This window comes from Oryctolagus cuniculus, chromosome 21 (assembly GCF_051225735.1).
Source record: "Oryctolagus cuniculus isolate XC-2025 breed Fujian yellow rabbit chromosome 21, ASM5122573v1, whole genome shotgun sequence".
In the NCBI taxonomy this organism is placed as follows: domain Eukaryota; kingdom Metazoa; phylum Chordata; class Mammalia; order Lagomorpha; family Leporidae; genus Oryctolagus; species Oryctolagus cuniculus.
The window spans coordinates 11,628,791-11,655,987 of NC_142887.1; the positions used below are offsets into that span (position 1 = coordinate 11,628,791).

General features: G+C 48.1%; 1 protein-coding gene across 3 annotated transcripts in view; it reads right to left on the reverse strand.

Annotated features, from left to right (window-relative positions):
• Positions 1 to 13,382, reverse strand: part of RNF34 (ring finger protein 34) — a 29,462-nt gene extending 16,080 nt beyond the window's left edge. For 2 of the 3 annotated variants that reach the window (XM_070066162.2, XM_002719738.6), the window contains exon 1: positions 13,209 to 13,382. In XM_070066162.2, the coding sequence (XP_069922263.1) occupies positions 13,209 to 13,214 (6 nt within the window). In that variant the 5' untranslated portion in view covers positions 13,215 to 13,382. The remainder of the gene's footprint in view (positions 1 to 13,208) is intronic. The other variant, XM_070066164.2, reaches the window with a different exon arrangement.
• Positions 13,383 to 27,197: the final 13,815 nt, after the last annotated feature.

Sequence of the window (27,197 nt, forward strand, 5' to 3'; positions counted from 1 at the left end):
CCAAATGGCCATAACAGCCAAGGCTGGGCCAGGCCAAAGCTAGGAGCTCCACTCTAATCTTCCATATGCGTGGTAGGGACCCAAGCATTTTAATCATCTGCTGCTGCCTTCACAGGCCCAATACCAGGAAACCGTGTGGGAAGTGGAGCAGCAGGGTCTCAAATCACTACCCCAATATGGGATACTGCTTTAAAAAGAGTTACCTTAACCAGCTGCTCCACAGTGTGGCCCTCAGCAAAAGATCAATTAAAAGATTATGACCTAGCAAACCAAAAATCTGAAATGAGATTCCCTTTCAAAAGCAGCAGTGTCACATCTTGCCCTTCATACCAGTTTTACAATGCATTAAGGAAGGATATAACTGCTAAAACCACGTTAATGGTACAATTATTAAAATCTTTAACTGACATGAAACCTGTGATCAAGTTGGGGAATTCTGGAGAAAGATTTTGAATATCTCCCTCTTCCTCCCTCCCCCCAAAATCTGGAATACTTATTTTACTGAGCTATTACACCAGTTTTAACATTTTCCTTGTGTTATGTTTAAAAAAATAAGCAGGCCGATGTTGCGGCACAGCAGGTCAAGAGACCACCTGCAACGCTGCCATCCCACACAGGAGCCCAATCTGAGTCCCGGCTGCCCCACTTCAGACCCAGCTCCCTGCTAATGCACCTTGGAAAGCAGCGGAAGATGGCCCAAGTGCTTGGGCTCCTGCATCCATGTGAGAGACCAGGATGGAGTTCCTGGCTCTTGGCTTTGGCCTTGCCTGGCCTAGCCCCAGCTGTTGTTGCCAGTTGAAGTACGAACCAACAGATGGAAGTTCTGTTTTTCCCTCTCTTTCACTCTGCCTTTCAATTAGATAAAATAAATACCATTTTAAGTTTATTCACAGTTGCAGCCTAGAAAACTTAAAGAGGTGCCTCATATTATCTGCTTTAGGAGCTTTATGTGGTATATTTAACACAACTGGTAAATTGCAAAACCCACTTTGCCTGTATAAGTGAAAAATCTACACTGCTATCTTGTTGGTCCTGTAAAATCCAGAACTTGCTATTTAGTGTACATTCTACCTTCATTACTTTTGGCAAGATGTTCTCCCTTAGCACTCAGTTGCATTGTTTCCTTTCCTTCCTTCATAAATTCTGAGGACTGTAAGAGGACAGATTATATTACCTTTTTAAAAAGTACAGGGGCTGGCACTGTGGCGCAGCAGGTTAAAGCCCTGGCCATACAGGATGCCGGTTCGAGGCCCAGCTGCTCCACTTCCCATCCAGCTCTCTGCTGTGGCCTGGGAAAGCAGCGGAAGATGGCCCAAGTGTTTGGGCCCCTGCACCCACGTGGGAGACCCGGAAGAAGCTCCTGGCTCCTGGCTTTGGATCGGTACAGCTCCAGCCATTGCAGCCAACTGGGGAGTAAACCAGCGGACTCTGTCTCTGCCTCTCTTTTTCTCTATGTAACTCTGATTTTCAAGTCAATAAATAAATCTTTTTTAAAAATGTGATGCTTGGATCCTAGCCCCAGATTCTGATTTCACTCGTCTGAGGTATATCCTGGGTATGAGAAGTTTCTAAACTCCCTCAGATAATTCTGATAAACAGTCAAAGTCAAAAAGTTTAAGGCCCATGGTGGGTGCTTAGTTGGTCCATTTGGGGTGCCAACATCCCATATCAGAGTGCCTGGGATTGAGTCCTAGCTCCTCCACTTCCAAACCACTTTCTTGTTAATGCTCCTGGGAGACAGCATATGAGGGCCCAAGTAGCTAGATTCCTGCCACCCATATGGGAGACCTGGCCCTTAGCTACAGCCTGTTCCAGCCCTGGATGTTGCAGACATTTGAGTGAAAGAACCAGCAAATGGAAGATATCTCTCATAAACTTTTTTTTTTTTTTTTGAAAGGCAGAGTGGACAGTGAGAGAGAGAGACAGAGAGAAAGGTCTTCCTTTTGTCGTTGGTTCACCCTCCAATGGCCACTGCAGCCGGCGCACCGCGCTGATCCAATGGCAGGAGCCAGGTACTTATCCTGGTCTCCCATGGGGTGCAGGGCCCAAGTACTTGAGCCATCCTCCACTGCCCTCCCTGGTCACAGCAGAGAACTGGCCTGGAAGAGGGGCAACTGGGACAGAATCCGGCACCCCGACCGGGACTAGAACCCGGTGTGCCAGCGCCGCAAGGCGGAGGATTAGCCTAGTGAGCCGCGGCACCAGCTCATAAACAAATCTTTAAAAAAAAAAAAAAAAAGGTAGGGGACAGCACTGTGGTATAGTGGGTAAATCTGCCACCTGCAGTGCCAACATCCCATATGGGTGTCAGTTCAAATCCTGGCTGTTCCACTTCCAACCCAGCTCCCTGCTAATGTGCCTGGGAAAGCAGAAGATAGCCCAAGACCCTGGGCCCCGCACTCACGTGGGAGACCTGGATGAAGCTTCTGGATCCTGATTTCGACCTGGCTCAGCCCAGGCTGTTGAGGCCATTTGGGAAGTGAATCAGTGGACAGACTTATTATTTATTTGAATGTCAGGGTTACAGAGAGAAGGAGAAACAAAGATCTTCCCATCATCCCCAGATGGCTGCAATGGCCAGTACTGGGCCAGGCCGAAACCAGGAGCTTCATCTAGGTCTCTCACATGGGTAATGAGCCCAAACACTTGGGCCATCTTCTGCTGCTTTTTCCAGGCCATTAGCAGAGAGCTGGATTGGAAGCGGAGCAGCCAGGACACAAACAGGTGCCCATAAGGGATGTCAGCATTGAGGCAGTGGCTTTACCCACTACCCTACAAAATATTGGCCCCAACAAACAAATCTTAGTAAAAAGGCTAAGGTCTGCTCAGTGTAAGGGAAGATGTCTCTTTCCTGCCTACATAGTTTCAGCTGGAACACCACCCTCCATATTCCCTCCAGAATGCCTGTGGTCACTTGTGAAACTGTGCTTCACAACACCTTAGCCACATGCTCCCCAAAACCTGTCTGCATTTCTTCTTATAATAATGCGCAGGCCTTGAGCATTTCACTTTCCTGTATGGTTTCCTCAATCCTTTCAGAAAGGCTCAGGTGAAGTTTTTGCTTTGAGGCAAAGACAGCTGGAGCCAGCACTGTGACATAGTGGGGCTAGAGCAGCTGTGTACAGTGCCAGCATCTCATATGGACACGGGTTTGAGTTCTGGCTGCTCCACTTCCAATCCAGCTTCCTGCTAGTACACCTGGGAAAGCAGCAAAAGATGGTTCTAGTTCTTGGGCCCCTATCACCCATGTGGAAGACCCAGGAGAAACTCCTGACTTCAGATCAGCCCAGCTCTGCCCGTTGTGGCCATCTGGGGAGTGAACCAGCAGACAGAAGCTTGCTTTCTCTGTAACTCTTTCAAATAAATAAATCTTTTTTTTTTTTTTTTTGACAGGCAGAGTGGACAGTGAGAGAGAGAGAGACAGAGAGAAAGGTCTTCCTTTGCCGTTGGTTCACCCTCCAATGGCCGCCGCGGCCGGCGCGCTGCGGCCGGCGCACCGCGCTGATCCGATGGCAGGAGCCAGGAGCCAGGTGCTTTTCCTGGTCTCCCATGGGGTGCAGGGCCCAAGCACCTGGGCCATCCTCCACTGCACTCCCTGGCCACAGCAGAGGGCTGGCCTGGAAGAGGGGCAACCGGGACAGAATCCGGCGCCCCGACCGGGACTAGAACCCGGTGTGCCGGTGCCGCAAGGCGGAGGATTAGCCTAGTGAGCTGCGGCGCCGGCCTCAAATAAATAAATCTTTAAAAAAAAAAAAAAAAAAGGACAAACAGAGCTCCCATACATTGGTTCACTCCCCAAATGACTGCAAAATTCAGGACTAGGCCAGTCAGTCCAGATTGCCCATTTAGGTGGCAGGATCCCAAATACTTTAGCCGTCACCATCACCTCTAAGCATATGCATTAGCAAAAAGCTGGAACCAGAGATGGGTATTGAACCCAGGTACTCTGAAATGAGACATAGGTGTCTCAGGCAGAGAGAAACAGAGATATCTCGATCTACCTTCTGTCTGCAGGTTCACTCCCCAAATGCCACAACAGCTAGGGCTATACCATGTTAAAATCGGGAGCCCAGAACTCAATCCAGGTCTCTCAGTGGGTAGCAGGGACTCTAGTACTTGAGCCATCATTTGCTGTCTCCCAGGGTACATAACAGCAAGAAGCTGGATTGGAAATGGAGCGAAGACTTAAACCCAAGGACTCTACCATGGGGTCCAGGTGTCCTAAGCAACTTACCCACTGTACCAAATGCTTGCCCTGATAGTCTGCCCCTCAGTTGAGTTTATAACAATTTCATGATTCTAGGGGCCGGCACCATGGCTCACTTGGTTAATCCTCGGCCTGCAGTGCTGGCATCCCATATGGGCGTCAGTTCTAGTCCCGGTTGCTCCTCCTCCAGTCCAGCTCTCTGCTGTAACCAGGGAGGGCAGTGGAGGATGGCCCAAGTGCTTGGGCCCCTGAACCTGCATGGGAGACCAGGAGGAAGCACCTGGCTCCTGGCTTTGGGTCGGTGGCGGCCATTTGGGGAATGAACCAACGGAGGGAAGACCTCTCTCTCTGTCTAACTCTGTCAAATAAAAAAATTAATAAAATAAAAGGCTGGCGCTGCGGCTCAATAGGCTAATCCTCCACCTTGCGGTGCCGGCACACCGGGTTCTAGTCCCGGTTGGGGCACCGGATTCTGTCCCGGTTGCCCCTCTTCCAGGCCAGCTCTCTGCTGTGACCAGGGAGGGCAGTGGAGGATGGCCCAAGTGCTTGGGCCCTGCACCCCATGGGAGACCAGAAGTACCTGGCTCCTGCCATCGGATCAGCGCAGTGCGCCGGCCGCAGCGCGCCTGCCGCGACAGCTATTGGAGGGTGAACCAATGGCAAAAGGAAGACCTTTCTCTTTCTCTCTCTCTCTCTCTCTCTCTCTCTCTCTCTCTCTCACTGTCCACTCTGCCAGTCAAAAAAATAAATAAAAATAAAAATAAAATAAAATATAAAAAAATTAATGATTCTGGAGCCTGCACTGCGGCATCAGCATCCCAAATAGGTACTGGTTCAAGACCCAGCTGCTCCACTTCCAATCCAGCTCCCTGCTAATGTGCCTGAGAAAGCAGCAGAAGATGGCCCAAGTGCTTAAGCCCCTGCACCTATGTGGGAAACCCGAAGGAAGCTACTGGCGCCTGGATTCAGTCTGGCCCAGCCCATCTCTCTTTCTGTCTCTCCCTCTCTATAATTCTGCCTTTCAAATAAATAGTAAAATATATTAAACAATTTAACGATTCCTGTTAGTTCCTTTCCTTTTCCCCCACATACCAACCTCAAACTTTTGGTGGAATTTAGTACCTTCTTTCAGTTTGCTGGCCCAAACTTTTATTTCCTAGCTTACTCTTCTACATGCTTTCTTATGTGATATCTCCAATATTGGGAGAAAGTTGGTGATTTCTGGGTCAAAAGCAGCTATCATTTAAACTATTTTTATTCTCTTCCTCCAAGTTGAAGATTCCACCTCAGAAGATAATCCTTCCAGGATTGGGCTCTGTCTACATTGCCTCCCCTTTACTGTATTTTCTCTTTCTGTATTTTCCCATAAAATACCAATTTCATGAATTTCTTATGCATGTTCCCTCAAGGTACACACAAATGTCACCTTGCGATTTGCCTAATAAAGCTTGAAGTATCCTATACTTATCTTACCCTCTCAAATCTGTCCAAATTTCCTGTTACTACTTGAAGGATCTATAAAAGCAATTGGGGGGTGGAGCGGCACTGTGGCACAGCAGGTAAAGCCACCACCTGCAGTGCTGGCATCCCATATGGGCACCGGTTCGAGTCCCGGCTCCTCCTCTTCCCATCCAGCTCTCTGCTATGGCTTGGGAAAGCAGTGGAAAATGGCCCAAGACCTTGGGCTCCTGCTCCCACATGGGAAGACCTGGAAGAAGCTCCTGGCTCCAGATCAGCACAATTCTGGCCATTTCAGCCATCTGGGGAGTGAATCAGCAGATGGAAGACCTCTCTCTCTGCCTCCCCTTCTCTGTGTATAACTCTTTCAAATAAATCATTCTTTAAAAAAAAAAAAAGTTTTGGAGACCTAAGTTCATATTCTTTCCCTTTCCATCTCTGTCTTCCTTATCCTTTGAATTTCCTCCAGTTCAATCAGTCTGTATTCATTTTCTTTTATGCATGCACTACTCCCATTTTGGTAGTTAAGACTGTAGCATATTTTCCAAATTATTTCCTTCTAAGTTTTCTAAGCAAACCCAGTTCCTAGAAAGACAGTGTCTTTACTGGGTACAACTCTCTGGCTTTTGAATCTGCATTAAGTTCACCGAGTTGTGGCTCTGCCTCAATTCCAAAAAGGCGTATTCCTTATATGACAAATGGAAATTTTACTGTTTGCTTTTTTACTTCACACCAATTAGAGAACATGACTTAAGCTTTGTGGCCAACTGACTGGTCCTGCTAATATACTAGCTAATCACCAGCACAACTGAGCAAGGGCAGCTTACCACCTAGTTGAGTGGAGACCAGAATGCCATCCTCCCTATAGAAAAACTGAGAAAGTACCGAGTCCGGCAAGTGCAGTTCTTTCACTGGAACCAACAATATCAAGTTCTTTTTTCCCCCAGGTAGAATGAATTAGGAATTCCCTCCCCTCTATAGGAGGGGATGGCAAAGAATTAGCCACAAACTTAAATAATCTGCCAGGAGAGTGGCACCGTCAGTTTCCAGCACAGTGACATAGGTTACCACAACAACAGACCACCAGCCTCTCAGTAGGATTCATACGATATAAGCCCAGTCCACACCATCATTTCAGTCAACAAAAGTTAAGAGGAAATATGGCCGGCGCCGCAGCTCAATAGGCTAATCCTCCACCTAGCTGCGCCGGCACACCAGGTTCTAGTCCCGGTCGGGGCGCCGGATTCTGTCCCGGCTGCCCCTCTTCCAGGCCAGCTCTCTGCTGTGGCCAGGAAGTGCAGTGGAGGATGGCCCAAGTGCTTGGGCCCTGCACCCTATGGGAGACCAGGAGAAGCACCTGGCTGCTGCCTTTGGATCAGCGCGGTGCACCGGCCGCAGCGCGCCGACCTCGGCGGCCATTGGAGGGTGAACCAACAGCAAAGGAAGACCTTTCTCTCTGTCTCTCTCTCTCACTGTCCACTCTGCCTGTCAAAAAAAAAAAAAAAAAAAAAAGAGGCAATATGTTCCATTTCTTTGCAACAGCAGTTTAGCCCTTTTCTGGTTAAGTGCCAATTTTCCTAATTCATTCTGACGGAATGGTTTGGGAGGAGCACATTCAAGCCTTTCTGCTACCTGGGGGAAAAAAGAACTTGATATTGTTGGTTCCAGTGAAAGAACTGCACTTGCCGGACTCGGTACTTTCTCAGTTTTTCTATAGGGAGGATGGCATTCTGGTCTCCACTCAACTAGGTGGTAAGCTGCCCTTGCTCAGTTGTGCTGCTGATTAGGTCGCATATTAGCAGGACAGTTAGTTGGTTACAAACATTCAGTGTCTGTGTATGAATGACCTAATGCACTTTTAGACTCCCGAGTGGCCTGGAGGGAGAGGTAGCAAGGGAGGTTGGGTGGTAAAGACACTTCAAAATGCTAACTTTAAAAAAAATCAACAAAAAGTTTACCACAAATCTTGAATCCTAAACTACATCAGGATGTGATTCCTTTTAATGATGTCATCAAATGTAAAATTAACTAGCCAGACTAGAAATGAAAAATAAATGGGGCCAGGACTGTGGCACAGCAGGTAAAGCCGCTGCCTGCAGTGCCAGCATTCCATAAGGGCACCGGTTCTAGTCCTGGCTGCTCCACTTCCGATCCAGCTCTCTGCTGTGGCCTGGGAAAGCAGTGGAAGATGGCCCAAGTGTTTGGGCCCCTGCACCCGTGTGGGAGACCCGGAAGAAGCTCCTGGCTTCAATCAGCACAGCTCCAGCCATTGCAGCCATTCGGGGAGTTAACCACCTGATGGAAGACCTCTGTCTGTCACTCTCTCTAACTCTACCTCTCACAAAAATAAATAAAATCTGCAGGCCGGCGCCGTGGTGCAGTAGGTTAATCCTCTGCCTGCAGCGCCAGCATCCCATATGAGCACCAGTTCTAGTCCCGGCTGCCTCTCTTCCAATCCAGCTCTCTGCTGTGGCCTGGGAAAGCAGTAGAAGATGGCCCAAGTCTTTGGGCCCCTGCACCCGTGTGGGAGACCCGGAAGAAGCTCCTGGCTCCTGGCTTCGGATCAGCACAGCTCCAACCACTGCAGCCATTTGGGGAGTGAACCAACAGAAGAAGACCTTTCTCTCTGTCTCTCCCTCTCAATGTCTGTAGCTCTACCTCTCAAATAAATAAGTAAATAAGTAATCTTTAAAAAAATAAAATAAAATCTTTAAAAAAAGAAAGAAAGAAAAAGAAGAAAGGCCAGAGTGGTTTCCATGACAATCAAATGACAGCCATAAAGGGGGGAAAGGGGAAGGTGTGGAATCTGAAAAACAACAGAAGGGGTCAGCGCTGTGGCATAGTGGGTAAAGTTGCCACCTGCAGTGCCAGCATCCCATATGGGCGCTGGTTCTAGTCCCGGCTGTTCCACTTCTAATCCAGCTCTCTGCTACGGCCTGGGAAAGTAGTGGAAGATGGCCCAAGTCTTTGGGTCCCTGTACCCATGCGGGAGACCCAGAAGAAAGTTTCTGGCTCCTGGCTTTGGATCAGGGCAGCATCTGCCATTGCAGTACATTTGGGAGTGAACCAGCAGATGGAAGACCTCTCTGCCTCTCCTTCTCTCTCTGTGTAACTCTTTCAAATAAATAAATAAATCTGGAAAAAAAAGAAAACTAAATACCAAAATTTTTTCTAAGTCATTTGATTATAGGTAAACAGCAGTAATAATAATCCTACAGGTCTACTTTACTTACTGTAACTCTAAATGAAATACAGTAATATATTTCACACATTAAAGATGAACCTTGGAAGTTTCAAATTCAAAAATGTTAATTTTCTCAGGGGTTTTAAGCTACTAGGATCAAACAAGGATTCAGTTCTTCCAAAGAATTCCCTCAGAGAATTCTCCTACTACAGGTTTTGTTTAAACTCCAGATAACCTTGAACTGCCAAAAGTCAAGGTCCCTGTGTTTAATAGGAAAAAGATGTCTCAAAGCTTAGTGCCAGTGATTTTAAAAATCAGTTTCGTAGTTTAAACTTTTCTACAGAATTCAAAGCAAAGCAGAAAAAACAGATGAGATAATAAGCAAAGTCTTCAATCTATTTAGAGCCATTTAAGAAACATGATCCTCTGAAGCAGAAAAACTTATTGAAACTGCTGCCTCGGCCAGCACCATGGCTCACTGGGCTAGTCCTCCGCCTGTGGCGCCGGATTCTGTCCCGGTTGCCCCTCTTCCAGGCCAGCTCTCTGCTATGGCCAGGGAGTGCAGTGGAGGATGGCTCAAGTACTTGGGCCCTGCACCCCATGGGAGACCAGGATAAGTACCTGGCTCCTGGCATTGGATCAGCGCGGTGTGCGGGCTGCAGCGCGCCAGCCGTGGCAGCCATTGGAGGGTGAACCAATGGCAAAAGGAAGACCTTTCTGTCTCTTTCTCTCACTATCCACTCTGCCTATCAAAAAAAAAAGAAAAAAACTGCTGCTTCAATTGACATAAATTTGAAGAGAATTCTGCTTTCCTGACAACTGAATCTCCAATCATATATACGAAAGAAGAAATTACATCCTAAATTCTTTCTCTCTTTAATATATGGACATTAACTAGGCTGCAAAAACAGATGTGGACCTTAAAATGTAGTATTTTTAGGCAAGATCTTTGCCAAATCGAAAGATTTTTAATAGCAATGTGTGCTGTAGATCATAAATATCACTTTCTTTATGTTGAGGTTTTTTTTTTTTTTTTTTTTTTTTTTTTTTTTTTTTTGACAGGCAGAGTGGACAGTGAGAGAGAGACAGAGAGAGAAAGGTCTTCCTTTGCCGTTGGTTCACCCTCCAATGGCCGCCGCTGCAGCCGGCGCACCGCGCTGATCCTGGCAGGAGCCAGGAGCCAGGTGCTTTTCCTGGTCTCCCATGGGGTGCAGGGCCCAAGCACCTGGGCCATCCTCCACTGCACTCCCTGGCCATAGCAGAGAGCTGGCCTGGAAGAGGGGCAACCGGGACAGAATCCGGCGCCCCAACCGGGACTAGAACCCGGTGTGCCGGCGCCGCAAGGTGGAGGATTAGCCTATTGAGCCACGGCGCCGGCCCTATGTTGAGGTTTTTTTAAATAATGTACTTGACCCTTACCACCACTGCCCAACCTTTCATAGGAAAAAAAAGATAGGTAAATTACATTTAGTAAATTACTATCTCCTTGCTGTTTCATTTTGAGCATGAAAAGATGAATGTGGTTAGCACAATTATAAACAGGATCAATACAAATATGAAGAACAGGAAGAAGGGTTAAATCAAATTAACACAGGACAATTTGGATTTTTTTTAAATCAATCCTTCATAGAGAGTTAATTAGCTCCAATGATAAATAGTTACATGAATTTGATAGGCAAACCTATTTCAAAACATCAGTCACTAAACAATAAAATTAAAGGAGAAAATATCCATTCCACACATAAATTAAAATCAGCTGCTCCTAGGTTTAAGTGAGGATGTACTTATCTATTTGCTTAGCTTTTAAATTTTAATTCCACTGATAGAAGTACTACTTACAGGATCATTCAGAGTTAGATTTCCATGACTTCTACAATCACTGACTCTGCCTAGTAACCTCCAGATAAGTACAGCCACAATTTAACAATTTCAGTATAAATCAACATAAAGTTAAATAAAGAAAGAAGCCCAAATACTGAATGTTGTAGCTCAAGTTTCACAGAAACATAAAATGAAAGCAGCATTCATGACGAGTCATCTAGCACAGCTTAATGACTATTTGGGTCTACAGTTTGCTTCAGTAAATACAGTACCTTTTCTAATTTTCAACTTTGCTTTTAAAACTTAGAAAGCAGTATCTTCCACTTACATCCAAAAGACACTTCTGAATTTAAAGCACTTAAAAATTAACACTGGATCTGTCCCTAATTCTCTTCCTCCACATCCAGCTTCTTGAGCGGCCACAAATTTAATGCTAATAAAGATACTGGCGGCCGGCGCCGCAGCTCACTAGGCTAATGATCTGCCTGCGGCGCCAGTACCCCGGGTTCTAGTCCCGGTTGCTCCTCTTCCAGTCCAGCTCTCTGCTGTGGCCCGGGAAGGCAGTGGAGGATGGCCCAGGTCCTTGGGCCCTGCACCCTCATGGGAGACCAGGAGGAAGCACCTGGCTTCGGATCGGTGCAGCGCGCCGGCTGTAGCAGCCATTTGGGGGGTGAACCAACAGAAGGAAGACCTTTCTCTCTAACTCTGCCTGTCAAAAAAATTATAAAAAAAAAAAAAAAAAGGTACTGGCATACTTTGAGATATTTGTGAACAGGTATATAAGACCTCTGCTTTGTTTTTGTATCTTACCATATCAAATTGATGGCTTTAGAAAGTGAAGCTACTAAATAAATCTTCTAGAAGGGCGGGGCAGCAACACTGTGCTGTAGAAGATTAAGAGTCCACCTGCAGTGTTGGCATCCCATACGGGTGCCAGTTCAAGTACACTTCCAATCTAGCTCCCTGCTAATGCGCCTGGGAAAGCAGCAGATGGCCAAAGGCCTTGGACTCCTGCACCCACATGGAAGACCCAGAAGAAACTCCTGGATTTGGCTGGCCCAACAGTGGCTGTTGCGGCCATTTGGGGAGTGAACCAGAAGGAAGATCTCTGCTTCTGCCTCTCCTTCTCTGTAATTCTTTCAAATAAGTAAGTCTTTAAAAAAAAGATAAAAACAAAGCTACTTCCAGACATTTTAGTAGGCATTCTAAACTGACGTAAAATCTTAAAACTAAATTGGAAAGTTAAAGAGTAGAACAGGAGTTCGGTCTGTAACTGACTGTGAACAATCAATTGAGGTAATTCACTACCTTCGGAACAGCCAATTGGAAAGTTAAAAAAACAAGTTCTTACAATATTTTAGCACTTCAAGGCCCAGCTCAAAAGCTACTTATTCCAAAAATCCAGCTTGCTTCCTGCAGCCAGAAGGATCCTTTCTAGTTCTTGTGGGTTTTGCACTTTGGGGATCCATCACCTGCAAATGTCTCTTCTCCTTCCTAAAGTGTGGGGCCGTATTCTGAATTAGTTCTCCTCACCCGCTCTTCCTCTTGGCTAAGACATAAGAAATGTTCAGCTAACTGTCTGCTGAATTTCCCTAGCCACTGGACGCTCCCTTTCAGTCTTCCACAGTAAGTCCTTAACGCCTTGTGAAGGCACTGTTAGTCCGGCAGCTCGCTCTGTTATTTTCCTTACCCACACCAAGCCACCTCTTCCCTTCGAGTAGCGAAACCGTCTACCTGTGAGAGAGTATCATCGCCTCCTGACTCAGCCCAGTCCGCTCTAACTTCAGCAAAGGAATCAATACCTCCACCCGCTGCTGTGCGCAGAGCTCTGCAGAACGCAGCCATCCAGTCGAGGGAACCGTCTCCCCAAAGTAGGTCAGGATCCGGCCCCCCCTTCTCAACTTCTCACCAGCGGGGCTCCCACGCTCTCACTCCCACCTTGGGGGACGCAAGCTGCCGCACTTGCTCGCGGCGTGCCGAGCGCCGGCCGACGCGCACACAGTTCGCGGGCGCCCTGCCTAGGTCCCGGCCCCAGCGCGAAGCCCACAGAGACCACCAGCCGGGTGCGACCCCCGCCCCGCGCCGCTTCTCACCTGTTGGCCCGGCCCCTGCCTCCCCCGCGTCGCTCCTTCCCCTCGGGTCCCGTGACGCTCCCGACGTTCGGGTTAGTTCAAGGACTCCGGGAGGGAGAGGGCACGGCGTGGGCAGAGGCACGCCGGAGCCCAGGCCTTGGCACCAGCGGGCCCCGGAGGAAGCGCACAGGGCCGGGCCGGGCCGGAGAGGGGCCCACCAGGCGAAGGCGCGGGGGCCGCCGGCCTCTCCTCGCTCCTAGGGCCCGCTGGCCGGAGCAGCCCCGGCAGCCTGAAAGGCGCCGGGAGCCCGGGTTCTCCTCCCCGTGCCGGTCAGCGGCCCCCTCCGGCGGAGGTCTCTGAGGTGCCGGCCGGCTAACCGCTGGGGCGTCAAGAAAGGAGGCGCTCCGGGCGCCCTGGCCACGTAGAACAGGCGACAAGGGTCTGCCCGGCCTCCCCGGCCTCTCACCTTCATGGCCGCGACCGCCCCGACTCGGTCGGCTCTGCCGGGGAACTCAGCACCATAGCAGCCCCTCGCCCAGCCGCCGGCCCTCCTGGCTTCTGGGCGGCGACTACAGAGCCTCCTGAGGCGACCGAGCGTCCGCACGTAAGGGGCGTGGCCACGCTCGCCGCGCGCCCCGGGAAGACGGCCGAGCGGCGGCCGGGTAAGCCAATCCGGAGCCGGCGCTCGGGGGCCGGTCTCCAGAGCCAATGAGGGGCCGGGAATGGGGCGGGGCCTCCGGCGCCGCGGGGTGGCCGGGCGAGCGCTCCGTTCCGCCGGGAGGAGGAAGGGGAGCGGCTGGGTGTGGCGGGAGGCGCTGCCCTGAGCGGCGTGGTGGGCCGGGTGGCGGAAATGGAGGAGTCCGCGTGTCCCGAACCGGCTGCCGCCTCAGAGATCTGTCGGCAAGAGCGCCGGGTGGCTGGAAGGTCGTAACCGTCAGAGCAGGGCCTCGGGTTTCTCCTGAAGCGTTCGTGTGGTGAGCGGCAGCTGCCCGCGCTAGAACGCGACGCCTGGAAAACAGGGTTTATCGAAAACACTTGGAGAACCAGCGGCTCGCCAATCCTGACGGCCCTATTAAAGCGCCAGGAAAATAATCAGAACCCTGGCTCAATAAAAAGAATTCGCGTGATTCCTCGGAATGAACATTTTTGGAGCAGAGAAATGAAGGCAAATTTAAATACCAAGTTCTTCAGCCAGACTGGATGACACTCTGGCTTTGGGACACATCGTTCACCTCTTTCAACCAGGGTGTAGAAATTTAAATAGACGTGAAGATGTCAATTTGCCGCTCTTCTTAAGGACCTCTTTATTATTTTTTAAAAGATTTATTTATTCAAGAAAAGAAAAAAAAGATTTATTTATTCATTTGTAAGTCAGAGTTACACAGAGAGAGGAGAGGCAGAGAGAGAGAGAGAGGTCTTTCATCCACTGATTCACTCCCCCATTGGCTGCAATGGCTGGAGCTGCGCCGATCAGGAGCCAGGAGCCACTTCCGGGTCTCCCACGAGGGTGCAGGGGCCCAAGGACCTGGGCTATCTTCCATTGCTTTTCCAGGCCATAGCAGAGAGTTGGATTGGAAGTGGAGCAGCCAGGTCTTGAACCAGCGCACATGTGGGATGCCAGCATTGCAGTCGGCAGCTTTACCCGTTACACCACAGCGCCGGCCTCTTTAATAGACTTCTTGAACATACTGTGTTAGAACAAACCACACACCAAACTGGGCCATTCATTCTCTTAATCAGAAATAATACGCCGGCTTATGATTGTTTTCCTTGCTTCAGACAATTCACAGATAATGTAATTTCTCACCCAGGATAGTCCTCAATTTTCTTCTTTGGAAAAATCCACAAAAATCTCTTACTTCACCTGTCAGGGAAACAGCTGAGTTTACTGGAAGGGGAAGTATTTTAATATTTTTGTATATATATTTTTTTTATTTGAAAGGCAGAGAAACATAACCGAGAGCTCCCATACACTGGTTCACTCAGCAAATGTCCCCAACAGCCAGAGCCAGACCAGGCTGAAGCCAAGAGCTAGGAACCCAATCCACATGGGTGGCAGGGACCCAAATACTTGAGTCACCTCCTACTGCCTCTCAAGATGTGTGTGAATTACCAAGAAGCTGGAATTGAAGTGGAGTCTCCAGCCCAAGGTGTCCCAAGTGGTGCCTTTAAGAGCTATACAAAATGCCACTCTAGAAGAAAAGGTATTCTCATGATGTAGGTTTAAAGAGACTCATCAAACTTGGCTCAGGTTACAAAACTATGGTTCTGTTTCATCAAGAGTTAATAAATAAGGGCTGGCACTCTGGTTTAGTAGTGTCAGACCACCACAAAACACACCAAACACCGGAATAAGGGAAAGGGTTTATTGACAGGGAGGGGGCGAAGAAGGAAGGGAGGGGGTAGAGAGAAAGAGAGAGAACAGGTGCAGGAGGCAGGTCTTGTTATACCTTTGCAGGGGACCATGACCTGGAAGAGGCTCCTGGCTCCTGGCTTTGGATCAGCTCAGCTCTGGCTGTTGCAGCCATTTGGGAAGTGAACCAGCAGATGGAAGACCTCTCTCTCTGTCACTCCCTTTCTCCCTCTGCTCCCTCTGTAACTCTACCTCTCAAAAAAAAAAAAAAAAGTTAATGAATAAGCACATGAAAAGATGCTCAACATCACTGGCCATTAGGGAAATACAAATCAAAACCAGATACTATTAACAGCTATTAGGGGTCGGGGCCGCGGCTCACTAGGCTAATCCTCTACCTTGCGGCGCCGGCACACCGGGTTCTAGTCCCGGTCGGGGCGCCGGATTCTGTCCCGGTTGCCCCTCTTCCAGGCCAGCTCTCTGGTGTGGTCCGGGAATGCAGTGGAGGATGGCCCAAGTGTTTGGGCCCTGCACCCCATGGGAGACCATGAGAAGCACCTGGCTCCTGCCATCGGATCAGCGCAGTGCGCTGGCCATGGTGGCCATTGGAGAGTGAACCAACGGCAAAAGGATGACCTTTCTCTCTGTCTCTCTCTCTCACTGTCCACTCTGCCTGTCAAAAAAAAAAAAAAAACAGCTATTAGTATGTCTAAAATAAAAAAGACATAAATGTTGGTGAAAATGTGGAGAATTTGGAATCCTCATTAGTGGTGGGAATGTAAAATGGTGCAGCTGCTTTAGGAAAGTCTGGTGATTCAAGATATTGAATACGGAGCTAGCCTATAACCCAGCAATCCCACTCATAGGTAATGTTTTAGTGTGGGAGTGTGGTTCAAGGTTAAGTTACCACTTGAGATACGTGAATCCCATACCAGAGTACCTAGTTCATGTCGCACCTGTTCTGCTTCCCACATCTTATTAATGCACACGTGGGAGGCAGCAGGTGATGGCCAAGGTACCAGGATCCCTGTCACCCACATGGAATTCCAAGTTCCTGTCTTCAGCTTGGCCTAGCCACAGCTCCTGTGGGCATCTGGGGTGTGAACCAGCTGATGGAAGTTGTCTGTGTGTCTACTTCTCTCTCTCAGCCTTTCAAATAAGATGAAAATAGTGTTCATAGCAGCGTTATTCATAGTAGCCAAAAAGTGGAAACCCAGATGTTCACTATCTGATGAATGGATAAACAAAATGTGGTCTATCCATACAACAGAATATTACTCAGGCAAAAATGAGTGAATTACTGGTACATGCTACACGGTGGATGATCCTGTAAAACATGCTAAGTGAAAGAACCAGACACAAATAATCACATATTGTATGACTTCATTTATATGGAATGTCCAGAATACCCAAATCCATGGAGAAAGAAAGTAGAGTAGTGTTGTTGCCTGGGGGTGAGGGAGCTGGGGGAAAATTGAGTAATGGCTACTGGACACAGGTTTATTTTTGGATGATTTAAATGTTTTAAAATTGGTTGTGGGGATGGTTGCACAGTTCTGTGAATATGGAGTTGTACCATTTCTTTAAAGAAATATTTATTTTATTTGAAAGAATTGGAGAGAGAGAAAGAGAGAGGGAGAGGGAATGGGGGGGGGGGATCTTCCATCTGCTGGTTAACTCCCCAAATGGCCAGGAGCTTCTTCCAGGCTTCCCATGTGGGTGCAGAAACCCAAGCACTTGGGCCATCCTCTGCTACTTTCCCAGGCTCATTAGCAGGGAGCTGGATCAGCAGTGGAGCAGCTGGGACTCCAACCAGCATCCATATCAGATGCTGTCGCAGCAGGCAGTGGCTTAATATCTGCTATGCCACAAAGCCAGCCCTGAATTGTATCATTTAAATGAATGAATTGTCTGCTGTGTGAATTCTATCTCACTAAAGCTGTTATAACAATATTGAGGAACAACAGAAAAAGAGCTAAGGTAGGTGCAGAGTGGGAATTAAAGCAACCATGAGTAGGGAGAGATTTCAGTATTGGGGAATGTTTTGTCTTTAGATTTATTTATTTATTTGAAAGTCAAAGAGAGAGCGAGCGAGAGAGAGATGCCTGCTATGCACTGGTTTACTTCCCTAAATGGCCACAACATCCAGGGCTGTGCCAAGCTGAAGCCAGGAGCCAGAAGCTTCATCTGGGTCTCCCACATGGGTGGCAGGGCTCCAAGCACTCTGCCCTTCCTCTCCTGCCCTCTCAGGCACATTACCTGAGAGCTGCATTGGAAGCAGAGCATCCAGAACTCAACTCTGCGCTCCGACGCAGGATGCTGCTTATCCCACTTCGCCACAATGCCAGTCCCCATCACACTTCTTCAATAAAAGAGATGCATTACGTGATTAAATATTTTCCTCTTTTTTCTTTTCTTTTTATTTTATTTGAAAGGCAGAGCTACAGACAAAGGGAGAGGCAGAGAGAGAGAGAGAGAGAGAGATCTTTCATTTGCTGGTTCACTCCCCAAATGGCTGCAACAGCTGGAGCTGAGCTGGTCTGAAACCAGGAGCCAGGAGCTTCTTCTGGTTCTCCCACGTGGGTGTCAGGGCCCAAGCACTTGGGCCGTCCTCCACTGCTTTCCTAGGCGCACCAGCAGGGAGCTGGATCAACCGTGGAGCAGCTGGGACTAGAATTTGTGCCCATATGGGGTGCTGGCACTGTAGGTGAAGGCCTAACCTGCTACACCACAGCGCTGGCCCCTCAATATTTTTCTTTGTTTTTTGTTTTGTTTTGCCAGGCAGAGTTAGACAGTGAGAGAGAGAGAGAGAGAGAGAGAGAGAGAGAGAGAGAGAGAGAGAAAGGTTTTCCTTCCATTGGTTCACCCTTCAAATGGCCACTATGGCTGGCATGCTGCGCCGATCCAAAGCCAGAAGCCAGGTGCTTCCTCTTGGTCTCCCATGCAGGTGCAGGGCCCAAGCACTTGGGCCATCCTCCACTGCGTTCCTGGGCCACAGCAGAGAGCTGGCCTGGAAGAGGAGCAACCGGGACAGAACCAGTGCCCCAACCAGGACTAAAACCCAGGGTGCCGGTGCCGCCAGCAGAGGATTAGCCTAGTGAGCTGCGGTGCCGGCAATATTTTTCTTTGTCTCAAACTTTCTATAATGACAAGCCTCTTTCAGTTGTGAACTAATTGTGCCAATTGTGGTTCAGGAAAATTGGATTTGTTTCCCAGCTTATAATCAAGACATCTTAATACTGTGAATTCCAGAGACAAAAAGTAGGATGGCCAAGACACATGGGATACTTGGTTGTGGCTTAACTGCTTGGTGGGCTGTTCTCTGAGGTTTCTTTAATCCCTGAAAAAAGAGTTATTTTATTGAATTTACAACTGCCCAAAGTCAATTAAATAATTTCAAAACCTCTAAAGTTCAAAAATAAGCAAAAGTTTCATTGTCTAAATTTTAAGTTACTGAACAATCTGTTTTTCTCAGGAGTGTGTGTATTCATAAAACAATCAGAGGAAAGGGGAGCTATTATAATTCTACTAACAGACTCTCTCAAAGGTCATGGGAGAAGACAATATGAGCTTTTTATAAGTTGGTTAGCAACTTGTAGCACAAAACTGTTTCTTCTTTTGGAATATTTCAAACATGTATGAAGTAAACAGAATAGTAGAATGAACCCTCATGTTTTCATCACCCAGTTTTAACACTTCTCTACATTCTGCCACTCTTGTCTCATCCCCAGCACTTGTATCTCTCTACCCACACCACACCTACCCCCATCTGAGTTAAATTGGGTCGTTAAATTAGTGCTTGATTTTGGTTGCCTAGATATGAGCCACACAAAACCATCTGAGTGTTGGACCTAGTCAAGGTAATCCATCCTTTTTGTAGCCATGGCTTATATTTCATGGTAGAACAAAAGGACTCTCCTACCATCTTCATTTAACCCAAGTTTGCAAATGCCAAAGTTGTTGACAGATTGTAAAATCTGTTCAGTGGTAGAACGAAAAAGTCTCTCTCTATTTGGTTGCTTAAGCCAGGTTCTATCTGAATTCCAGCTGTCTAATCCACTCCCTCTACATGGTGTCAACAACCCTTACTGGACTTCACAAAGCCACCTCTGCAACTGGAGAACAGATGGCTCCCAAGAATCCTTAGTTTTGGACTCACGTAATCTTTTGGGAAGTCTACCGGTAAATTACTCTGTCGCCTTGAACAAGTAATCCTCTTTTGCCTTCAGTTTCTCCACCCGCAAAATGGAGATAATGATTATTAACCAGAGACTTAACGTGTGAAAGTCTGATGAAGACTTGAAGGATCCTGAAAGGGAAATACAAGCAGAACTTTAAAGTGGTTCCCAGAGAGTAAAACAAATAAGGTGGGACCAGTTGATATTTCTCTGAAGATGTGGCATTTAAAAGTTTTTTCCCCCATCATCCTCCTTAGTAGGCAGAAAAGAGACAAGATTTTCTTCTTTATGCGGCTTGGTAAACTGAGTCACAGAAGTGTGCTCTCTTGCCTGAGGCTCAGTGAGGCAGTGATGAAAGTTAGAACAGCTGCCAACTCTCCTATCCCACTTGCGGTATTATACTTACCTGTGTTACTATTCTTCTAATAAAGAGGCAGAGCTTGCAAAACAGGCTCATTCTTGTCCAGTAAATCTGCATCCACATAAGACCTCTCTATGGGTATTGTAAACATCCAGTATTGAGAAGCAGTTCACCTCTCACTGAAATACAGGCTCTGCACAATGGCACCCTAGAATTCATACCTGAAATCATCGACTAACCACAGGTGCCAACCACTGGAGAAAAGGGATATATGGAACTCAGACTACTGAGATGTCAAGGAATCTCAGAATGGTGGACTGCCTTCCCAGGGCTGCAGTATCAAATTGCTGCAAAGCCAGTGATTGGAGCAACAAATACATCCTCTCAAAGCTCCGGAGGCCCAAGGTCTGAAAGCGAAGTGTTGGCAGGGCTGTGTTGACAGTGCTGTGCTTCCCTTGAATCTGCTGTTGCCCTGCATTTTCAGTAGATGAAAATAAATGTTAAAAGAAAAAAAGGAATGAAAATTAAAAAAAAAAATAAAAAGGACTCCTGTGTCTGATATCAGAGTGCCTGGGTTCAAGTCCTTGCTCCTGCTTCTGATTCCAGTTTCCTGCTTCTGCACACCCTGGGAGGCAGCAGCTGAGAGCTCAAGTACTTGGGTCCCTGCCACTCATGTGGGAGACCAGATGGAATTCCAGACTCCTGGTTTTGGCCTGGTCCAGACTTGGCTGTTGAAGCCATTTGGTGAGTAAAACAGCAGATAGAAGCTTGCGCTCGCTCTCTCTCTCTCTCTCTCTCTCTCTCTCTAATTCCACCTTTCAAAAACAAAGGGAGGGTCCGGGCTGGCGCTGTGGTGCATTGGGTTAACATTCCTGGCCTGAAATGCCAGCATCCCATATGGGCGCTGGTTCAAGACCTGGCTGCTCCACTTCCAATCCAGCACTCAGCTGTGGCCTGTGAAAGCAGTAGAAGATGGCCCAAGTCCTTGGACCCCTGCACCCATGTGGGTGACCCGGAGGAAGCTCCTGGCTCCTGGCTTCGGATCGGCGCAGCTCTGGCTGTTACAGCCAATTGGGGAGTGAACCAGCGGATGGAAGACCTCCCTCTCTCTCTCTCTCTCTCTGGCCCTTGTGGCCAATTGGGGAGTGAACCATCAGATGGAAGACCTCTCTCTCTCTCTCCCTCTCTCTCTCTCTCTCTGCCTCTCCTCTCTGTATATAACTCTGACTTTCAAATAAATAAATCTTTAAAAACAAAACAAAAACAAAAGGGGTAGAGATGGAATAAAGAAGCCAGGAACTCAACCCAGGTATCCCACATGGCTTTCCAGGACCCGAGTACTTGGGCCACCATCTGCTGTTTCACATGGTGCACATTAGCAGGAAGCTAGATTGGGGAGCAGAGCCACAACTTGAACCCAAGCACTCTAATACGTACCGCTGAGGTCTGAAGCTGCATCTTCAACCAATATGCAAAAAGCCTGCCCAAGGTGACAGTCACTTTAAGGCCACCAGCAATGCAAGCACTTGTGATTCTAAGTCATGTGACATGGTAGCATCACGTGGGTAAAGACATCATTCCTGAAGTGAACAAGGTGAGCAGGGTCCAGAGCAGTGTCAGGGCTTGGTGGTTCCTCACACTGGGAAACGTGACTTATTTTGTGGGTGCATTCTGGCTGTTGACTTCTTGGTCTTTTCTGTTGAAGTTGTTGGGGAAATCTCAGAGTTTGCCTGCTTGCAGTAAGCTCTGTATTTAATGCACTGTATATGAATGCCTCCAAGAGCAAACAACGTGCTCATCAGAGTTAGTTTTTTTTTTTTAATTAGCCAGTTCCCTATTTCTTTAATGTTTGTTTTGTAAGAAGGTGTGAGATGGCCTATCAGTCTTAGCATGAGCTAGAGATTCTAGACTTAAAAATGAGTCCATTGCTATTATAGAATTTCAGAATGTAGAGCCAGAAGGAGTATTCAAGATCATCTCATGTACCCTTCTCATTTCCCTGTGGAAGAAGCTGCCTCTCAGAAGAGTCCAACGTGCTCAGAATCACGCATCTGCCTACAGGCAAAAATGGGACCAGAAGCCAAACCTCTCAGCCCTAAAGCTCCTGCTTTTGTACTGGCAAGTTGAGAAAACTGATCGCTTTTTATGTTGCGTTCAAAGTCAGTCCAGGCTTCAAAGGCTGAAGCTGTCTGGTGACTGCTTGATGAAGCTTTGCAGAACTGTGCCTGCACACATCTAATAATACCCCAAACCACAACCAATTCCATACCAAGGAATAAACATATTTTAGAAAAGCTAAGAGAAAGCATATTGTATTTATTCCACATGTAATATGAAACAGAGATTTAGGATTATTAAAAACACAGAAGTTGGGGCCGGTGCCGCGGCTCACTAGGCTAATCCTCCGTCTGCAGCGCCGGCACCACGGGTTCTAGTCCCGCTCGGGGCACTGGATTCTGTCCCGGTTGTTTCTCTTCCAGTCCAGCTCTCTGCTGTGGCCCGGGAGTGCAGTGGAGGATGGCCCAAGTGCTTGGGCCCTGCACCTGCATGGGAGACCAGGAGGAAGCACCTGGCTCCTGGCTTCGGATCAGCGCAGTGCCGGCTACAGTGGTGTCGCTCCCCCTCTTCATGGAGGAACGACACAGGACCCTGCGCTGTTCTTTCGTCTGCTCGGCCCTCCCCGGGTTTGCTGCTGGTTCTTCCCGGGCTGGCCACCGTCCCTTCCACCTCCGTGGAAGGGCGGTTCCCCCTGCCACATTCCCCACTTCCGCAGGGGAGCGGCACACCGCCGGCCGGCTCTCTCAGGGGCTGCACAGGTGTTCCCCTTAGATGTTCCCCATAGATGTTCCTGGTGCATGCCGTCTCTTTCCTCCTTTATAGTCCTCCTCCGCCAATCCTAACTCGGCTGCCCACACGCCGAGCACGCTGCTCTCCTCCAATCAGGAGCAAGCCCTACAGTCCATTGGTTGAACTGGAGGCAGCTGTGCAGAAGCTGTTTACTTCTCTCCCAGCGCCATATTGTGGGAGAGCAGATGCATAGAATAAGTCTTAATTCCAGTAACTCAGTCTAGTCCGGTTTGCTCCCCACAAGTGGCCATTTGGGGAGTGAACCAACAGAAGGAAGACCTTTCTGTCTCCCTCTCTCACTGTCTAACTCTGCCTGTAAAAAAAAAAAAAAAAAACACAGAAGTCGGAGCAGGTATTGAGCCTAGAAGTAAGAAGTTAGGACACCTATATCCCACTTCAGAATGTCTGGGTTGGATTCTCAACTCTGGCTCCTAATTCCTGCTTCCTACTAATGCAGACCCTGGGAAGCAGCAGTGATGGCTCAAGCATGGGTCGCTGCCACCCACATGGGAGCCCTGGATGGAGTTCCTGGCTCCTAGCTTTGACCTGGCCCCACTGTGGCCGTTGTTGGCATTTTGGAGAGTGAAACAGCAGATGGAAGTCCTCTCTGTCTCTATGCCTTTTAAATGAAATGGAAATAAATAAATAAATAAATATTTTTAAAAACCATCCTATCCTTAACTACAACTGATAAAATCAAAATAAAATGTAATTCTCCATTTATGTATTTGAAAGTCAGTACTCTGTGAATTCTACAGAATATTAATTTCACACTGAAATGGATCAAATTTTAAAATTCATTTATTTCAAGTCAAGTTTCTTAGTACAGCTAACATCAAACAGCTACAGAAACATGAAAATATAGTATTTCAAAATTCACCAGTGGATATCATTGCTAAACCTCAGTTATCACGTTTAACATAAGCTTTCATGCTTATCATGTTATTAAAAGTAGATCAGAGGCCGGCGCCGCGGCTCACTAGGCTAATCCTCCGCCTTGCGGCGCCAGCACACCGGGTTCTAGTCCCGGTCGGGGCGCCAGATTCTGTCCCGGTTGCCCCTCTTCCAGGCCAGCTTTCTGCTGTGGCCCAGGAGTGCAGTGGAGGATGGCCCAAGTGCTTGGGCCCTGCACCCCATGGGAGACCATGAGAAGCACCTGGCTCCTGCCATCGGATCAGCACGGTGTGCCGGCCGCAGCGCACCGGCCGTGGCGGCCATTGGAGGGTGAACCAACGGCAAAGGAAGACCTTTCTCTCTGTCTCTCTCTCTCACTGTCCACTCTGCCTGTCAAAAAAAAAAAAAAAAAGTAGATCAGGGGCTGGCACTGTGGGTTAACTGGTAAAGCCACTGCCTGCAGTGCTGGCATCCCGTATAGATGCCGGTTCAAGACCAGGCTGCTCTACTTCCGATCCAGGTCTCTGCTATGGCCTGGGAGAGTAGTAGAAGATGGCTCAAGTCCTTGGGCCCTTGCACCTGCGCAGGATTTGGATCAGCACAGCTCCAAATATTGCAGCCATCTGAGGAGTGAACCAGTGGATGGAAGACCTCTCTTTCTGCCTGTCTCTCTCTCTCTGCCTCTCTGTAACTCTGTCTTTTGAATAAATAAATAAATCTTTAAAAAATAGATCAGTGCAGGCATTTGCCATTGTGGTTACAACACTGTTTCAGATGCCTACATCCCATGTTGGGGTTCAGTAGATTCACTCCCCAGCCCCAGCTCCTGACTCCAGCTTCCTCCTAATGTGGAACATGGAAGCAGCAGCAATGGCTGAAGTGATTGGGTTCTTGCCACCCATGTGAGAGAACTGGATTGAGTTCCAGGCTCTGGAATTCATTCCTCACTTCCTCTTGCTCAGATATTTTAGGAGTTTGGGGAGTAAACCAGCAGATGGGAACTTTTCATCTGCCTTTTTGTTTCTCTGCTCTCAAATGAAGAATGTTTTTAAGCTCATTTATCAATTATAAGGCAGAACAACAGAGAGACACGTAGATCTTTCATCCACTAGTTCATCTCCCAAATGCCCGTAACAGCCAGGGCTGGACCAGGCCAAAGCCTGGAGCTGGAATCTCAACCTGGGTCTCCCATGTGGGTGGCAGGGACACAAGCACTTAGGTCATCACCTGCTGCCTCCCAGTGTGCTCATCAACAGGAAGCCGTATCAGAAGCAGAGGCAGAACCGGAACCCAGGCACTTTGATAAGGGCTTTGAGCGTCCCAAGCAGTGGCTTGGCTGCTGTGCCACATCATGGCTCCTGGAATTATTTTGTTAAGTAAATAAGATCAACTTTCCCCACCTTTGTTGAGAAGCGCTCAAGGGTCAGAAAACAGTAAGTGGGACTCAGTCTCATCCCAAAGATTATAAAGAACGTGTTTATTAAATCCCTAATCATGAGTGACGCTGTTTCACACTAAGTGATTCACAGAGAGAATTACCTACATCTTGCCTCTCACCTCCTAACAGTTTACGATCTAAGGCAGACAGACAGGCTGACGCTCATGCACATTTACAACCACACTAGACAGACGCGATGAAAGACGAACATCAAATCAGCTGGAGAATGAGCAAGGGAGCATCCAGAGATGGAGGGATTCAGAAAGTTGAGCTGAGGAGAGTTGCCCTGAAATTTTCTGATTTTACCTATGCAAGAAAGAAAGATTAGTTCTTTTTTATTTTTTATTTTTTTTTTATTTTTATTTTTTGACAGGCAGAGTGGACAGTGAGAGAGAGAGACAGAGAGAAAGGTCTTCCTTTGCCGTTGGTTCACCCTCCAATGGCCGCCGCGGCCGGCGCGCTGCGGCCGGCGCACCGCGCTGATCCGATGGCAGGAGCCAGGAGCCAGGTGCTTTTCCTGGTCTCCCATGGGGTGCAGGGCCCAAGCACCTGGGCCATCATCCACTGCACTCCCTGGCCACAGCAGAGGGCTGGCCTGGAAGAGGGGCAACCGGGACAGAATCTGGCGCCCTGACCGGGACTAGAACCCGGGGTGCCGGCGCCGCTAGGCGGAGGATTAGCCTAGTGAGCCGCGGCACCGACCAGTTCTTTTTTATTTTTAAATTAATTTTATTTATTTGAAAGGCAGACAGAAAAAGACAGACAGAGATCTCCCATCTGCTGTTCATTCCTCAAGTTCCTGCAACAGCTGGGCTTGGGCCAGGTTGAAGTCAAGAGCCAGGAACTGGGGCAGATGCTGTGGCGCAGTAGGTTAATCCTCTGCCTGTGGCGCCAGCATCCCATATGGGTGCCGGTTCTAGTCCCGGCTGCCCCTCTTCCAGTCCAGCCCTCTGCTATGGCCTGGGAAAGCAGTAGAAGATGGCCCAAGTCCTTGGGCCTCTTAACCCATGTGGGAGACCTGGAAGAATCTCCTGGCTCCTGGCTTCGGATCGGCGCAGCTCTGGCCATTGCAGCCATCTGGGGAGTGAACCAATGGAAGGAAGACCTTTCTCTGTCTCTCCCTCTCACTGTCTGTAACTCTACCTCTCAAATAAATAAATAAAATCTAAAAAAAAAAAAAAAAAAAAGAAAAGAAAAGAAAAAAGAAAAAGAGTCAGGAACTCCATCTGGGTCTCCCAGGGGTGCAGTAGGGAACTAAGTGTTTGAGCCATCATCTGCTCCCCTCAGGGCGTGCGTTAGCCAGAAGTTGGATCAGAGGCAGAGGCAGGACTCCAACCCAGGTACTCCTTCTGATATGAGATCAGGATGCCCTAAGTAGATACTTAAGTGCCAAGCCAAATATTCACCCAATTTTAAAATTTTTTATTTGTTAGTTTGAGAGGCAGAGAGACAGAAAAGCAAGAGACTGAAAGAGGAAATCCCATTCACCCCTCAAATTCCTACACTGGCAGAGACTGGGCTGGCCTAAAGCCAGAAGGCTAGAACTCAATTCAGGTCTCCCATATGGATGGCAGGAACCCAATTGCTTGAGCTGTCACTACTCCCTTCCAGGCCCACACCAGCAGGAAGTGGGAGTCAGGCATTGGAACCTGGCATTGAAAGCAGGCACTCCAACATGGAATGTGGGCATCTAAGCTGCTAGGCCAAAAGCCACCCTTAGCCTTTTTGAGCAATGTTGGCAAGATTTCCAAACATAGCTCTTAACTATGCACTAAAGATATTTTTGTTTCAAGTGACTCAATTCAATTGAATTCTTATTTCCTCTAATTAGAGTTAACTCTTTAGAATGACCTATTTTATTTGAATAGCTAATTATTTCACCACTTAACACATACACACACACAGATACTTTGTAATGAAGTGAGCTGAATCCTAGGTTATGTTTAAAACAGGGCAGGGGACCAGTGCTATGGTGTAGCAGGTAAAGCCACTGACTGCAGTTCTAGCATCCCATATGGGTGCCAGTTTGAGTCCCAGCTGTTCCACTTCTGATCCAGCTCTCTGCTGTGGCCTGGGAAAGCAGTGGAAGATGGCCCAAGTCCTTGGGCCCCTGATCCCAGGGGTCCTTGGGCTTCTGGCTTCAGAATGGCCTAGCTTCGGCCATTTCGGCCATCTGGGAAGGGAACCAGCAGATAGAAGACTTTCTCTCTCTCTCTCTCTGTCTTTCTCTTTCAAATAAATACATACATAAATAAATAAATAAAAGCAGAAATACAGAGAGGCAGAGGCAGAGAAAGAGACAGAAAGGAAGGTCTTGCATCAGCTGGTTCACTCCTCAGATGGCTGCAACAGCCGGAGCTGCATGGATCTGAAGCCAGGAGCTG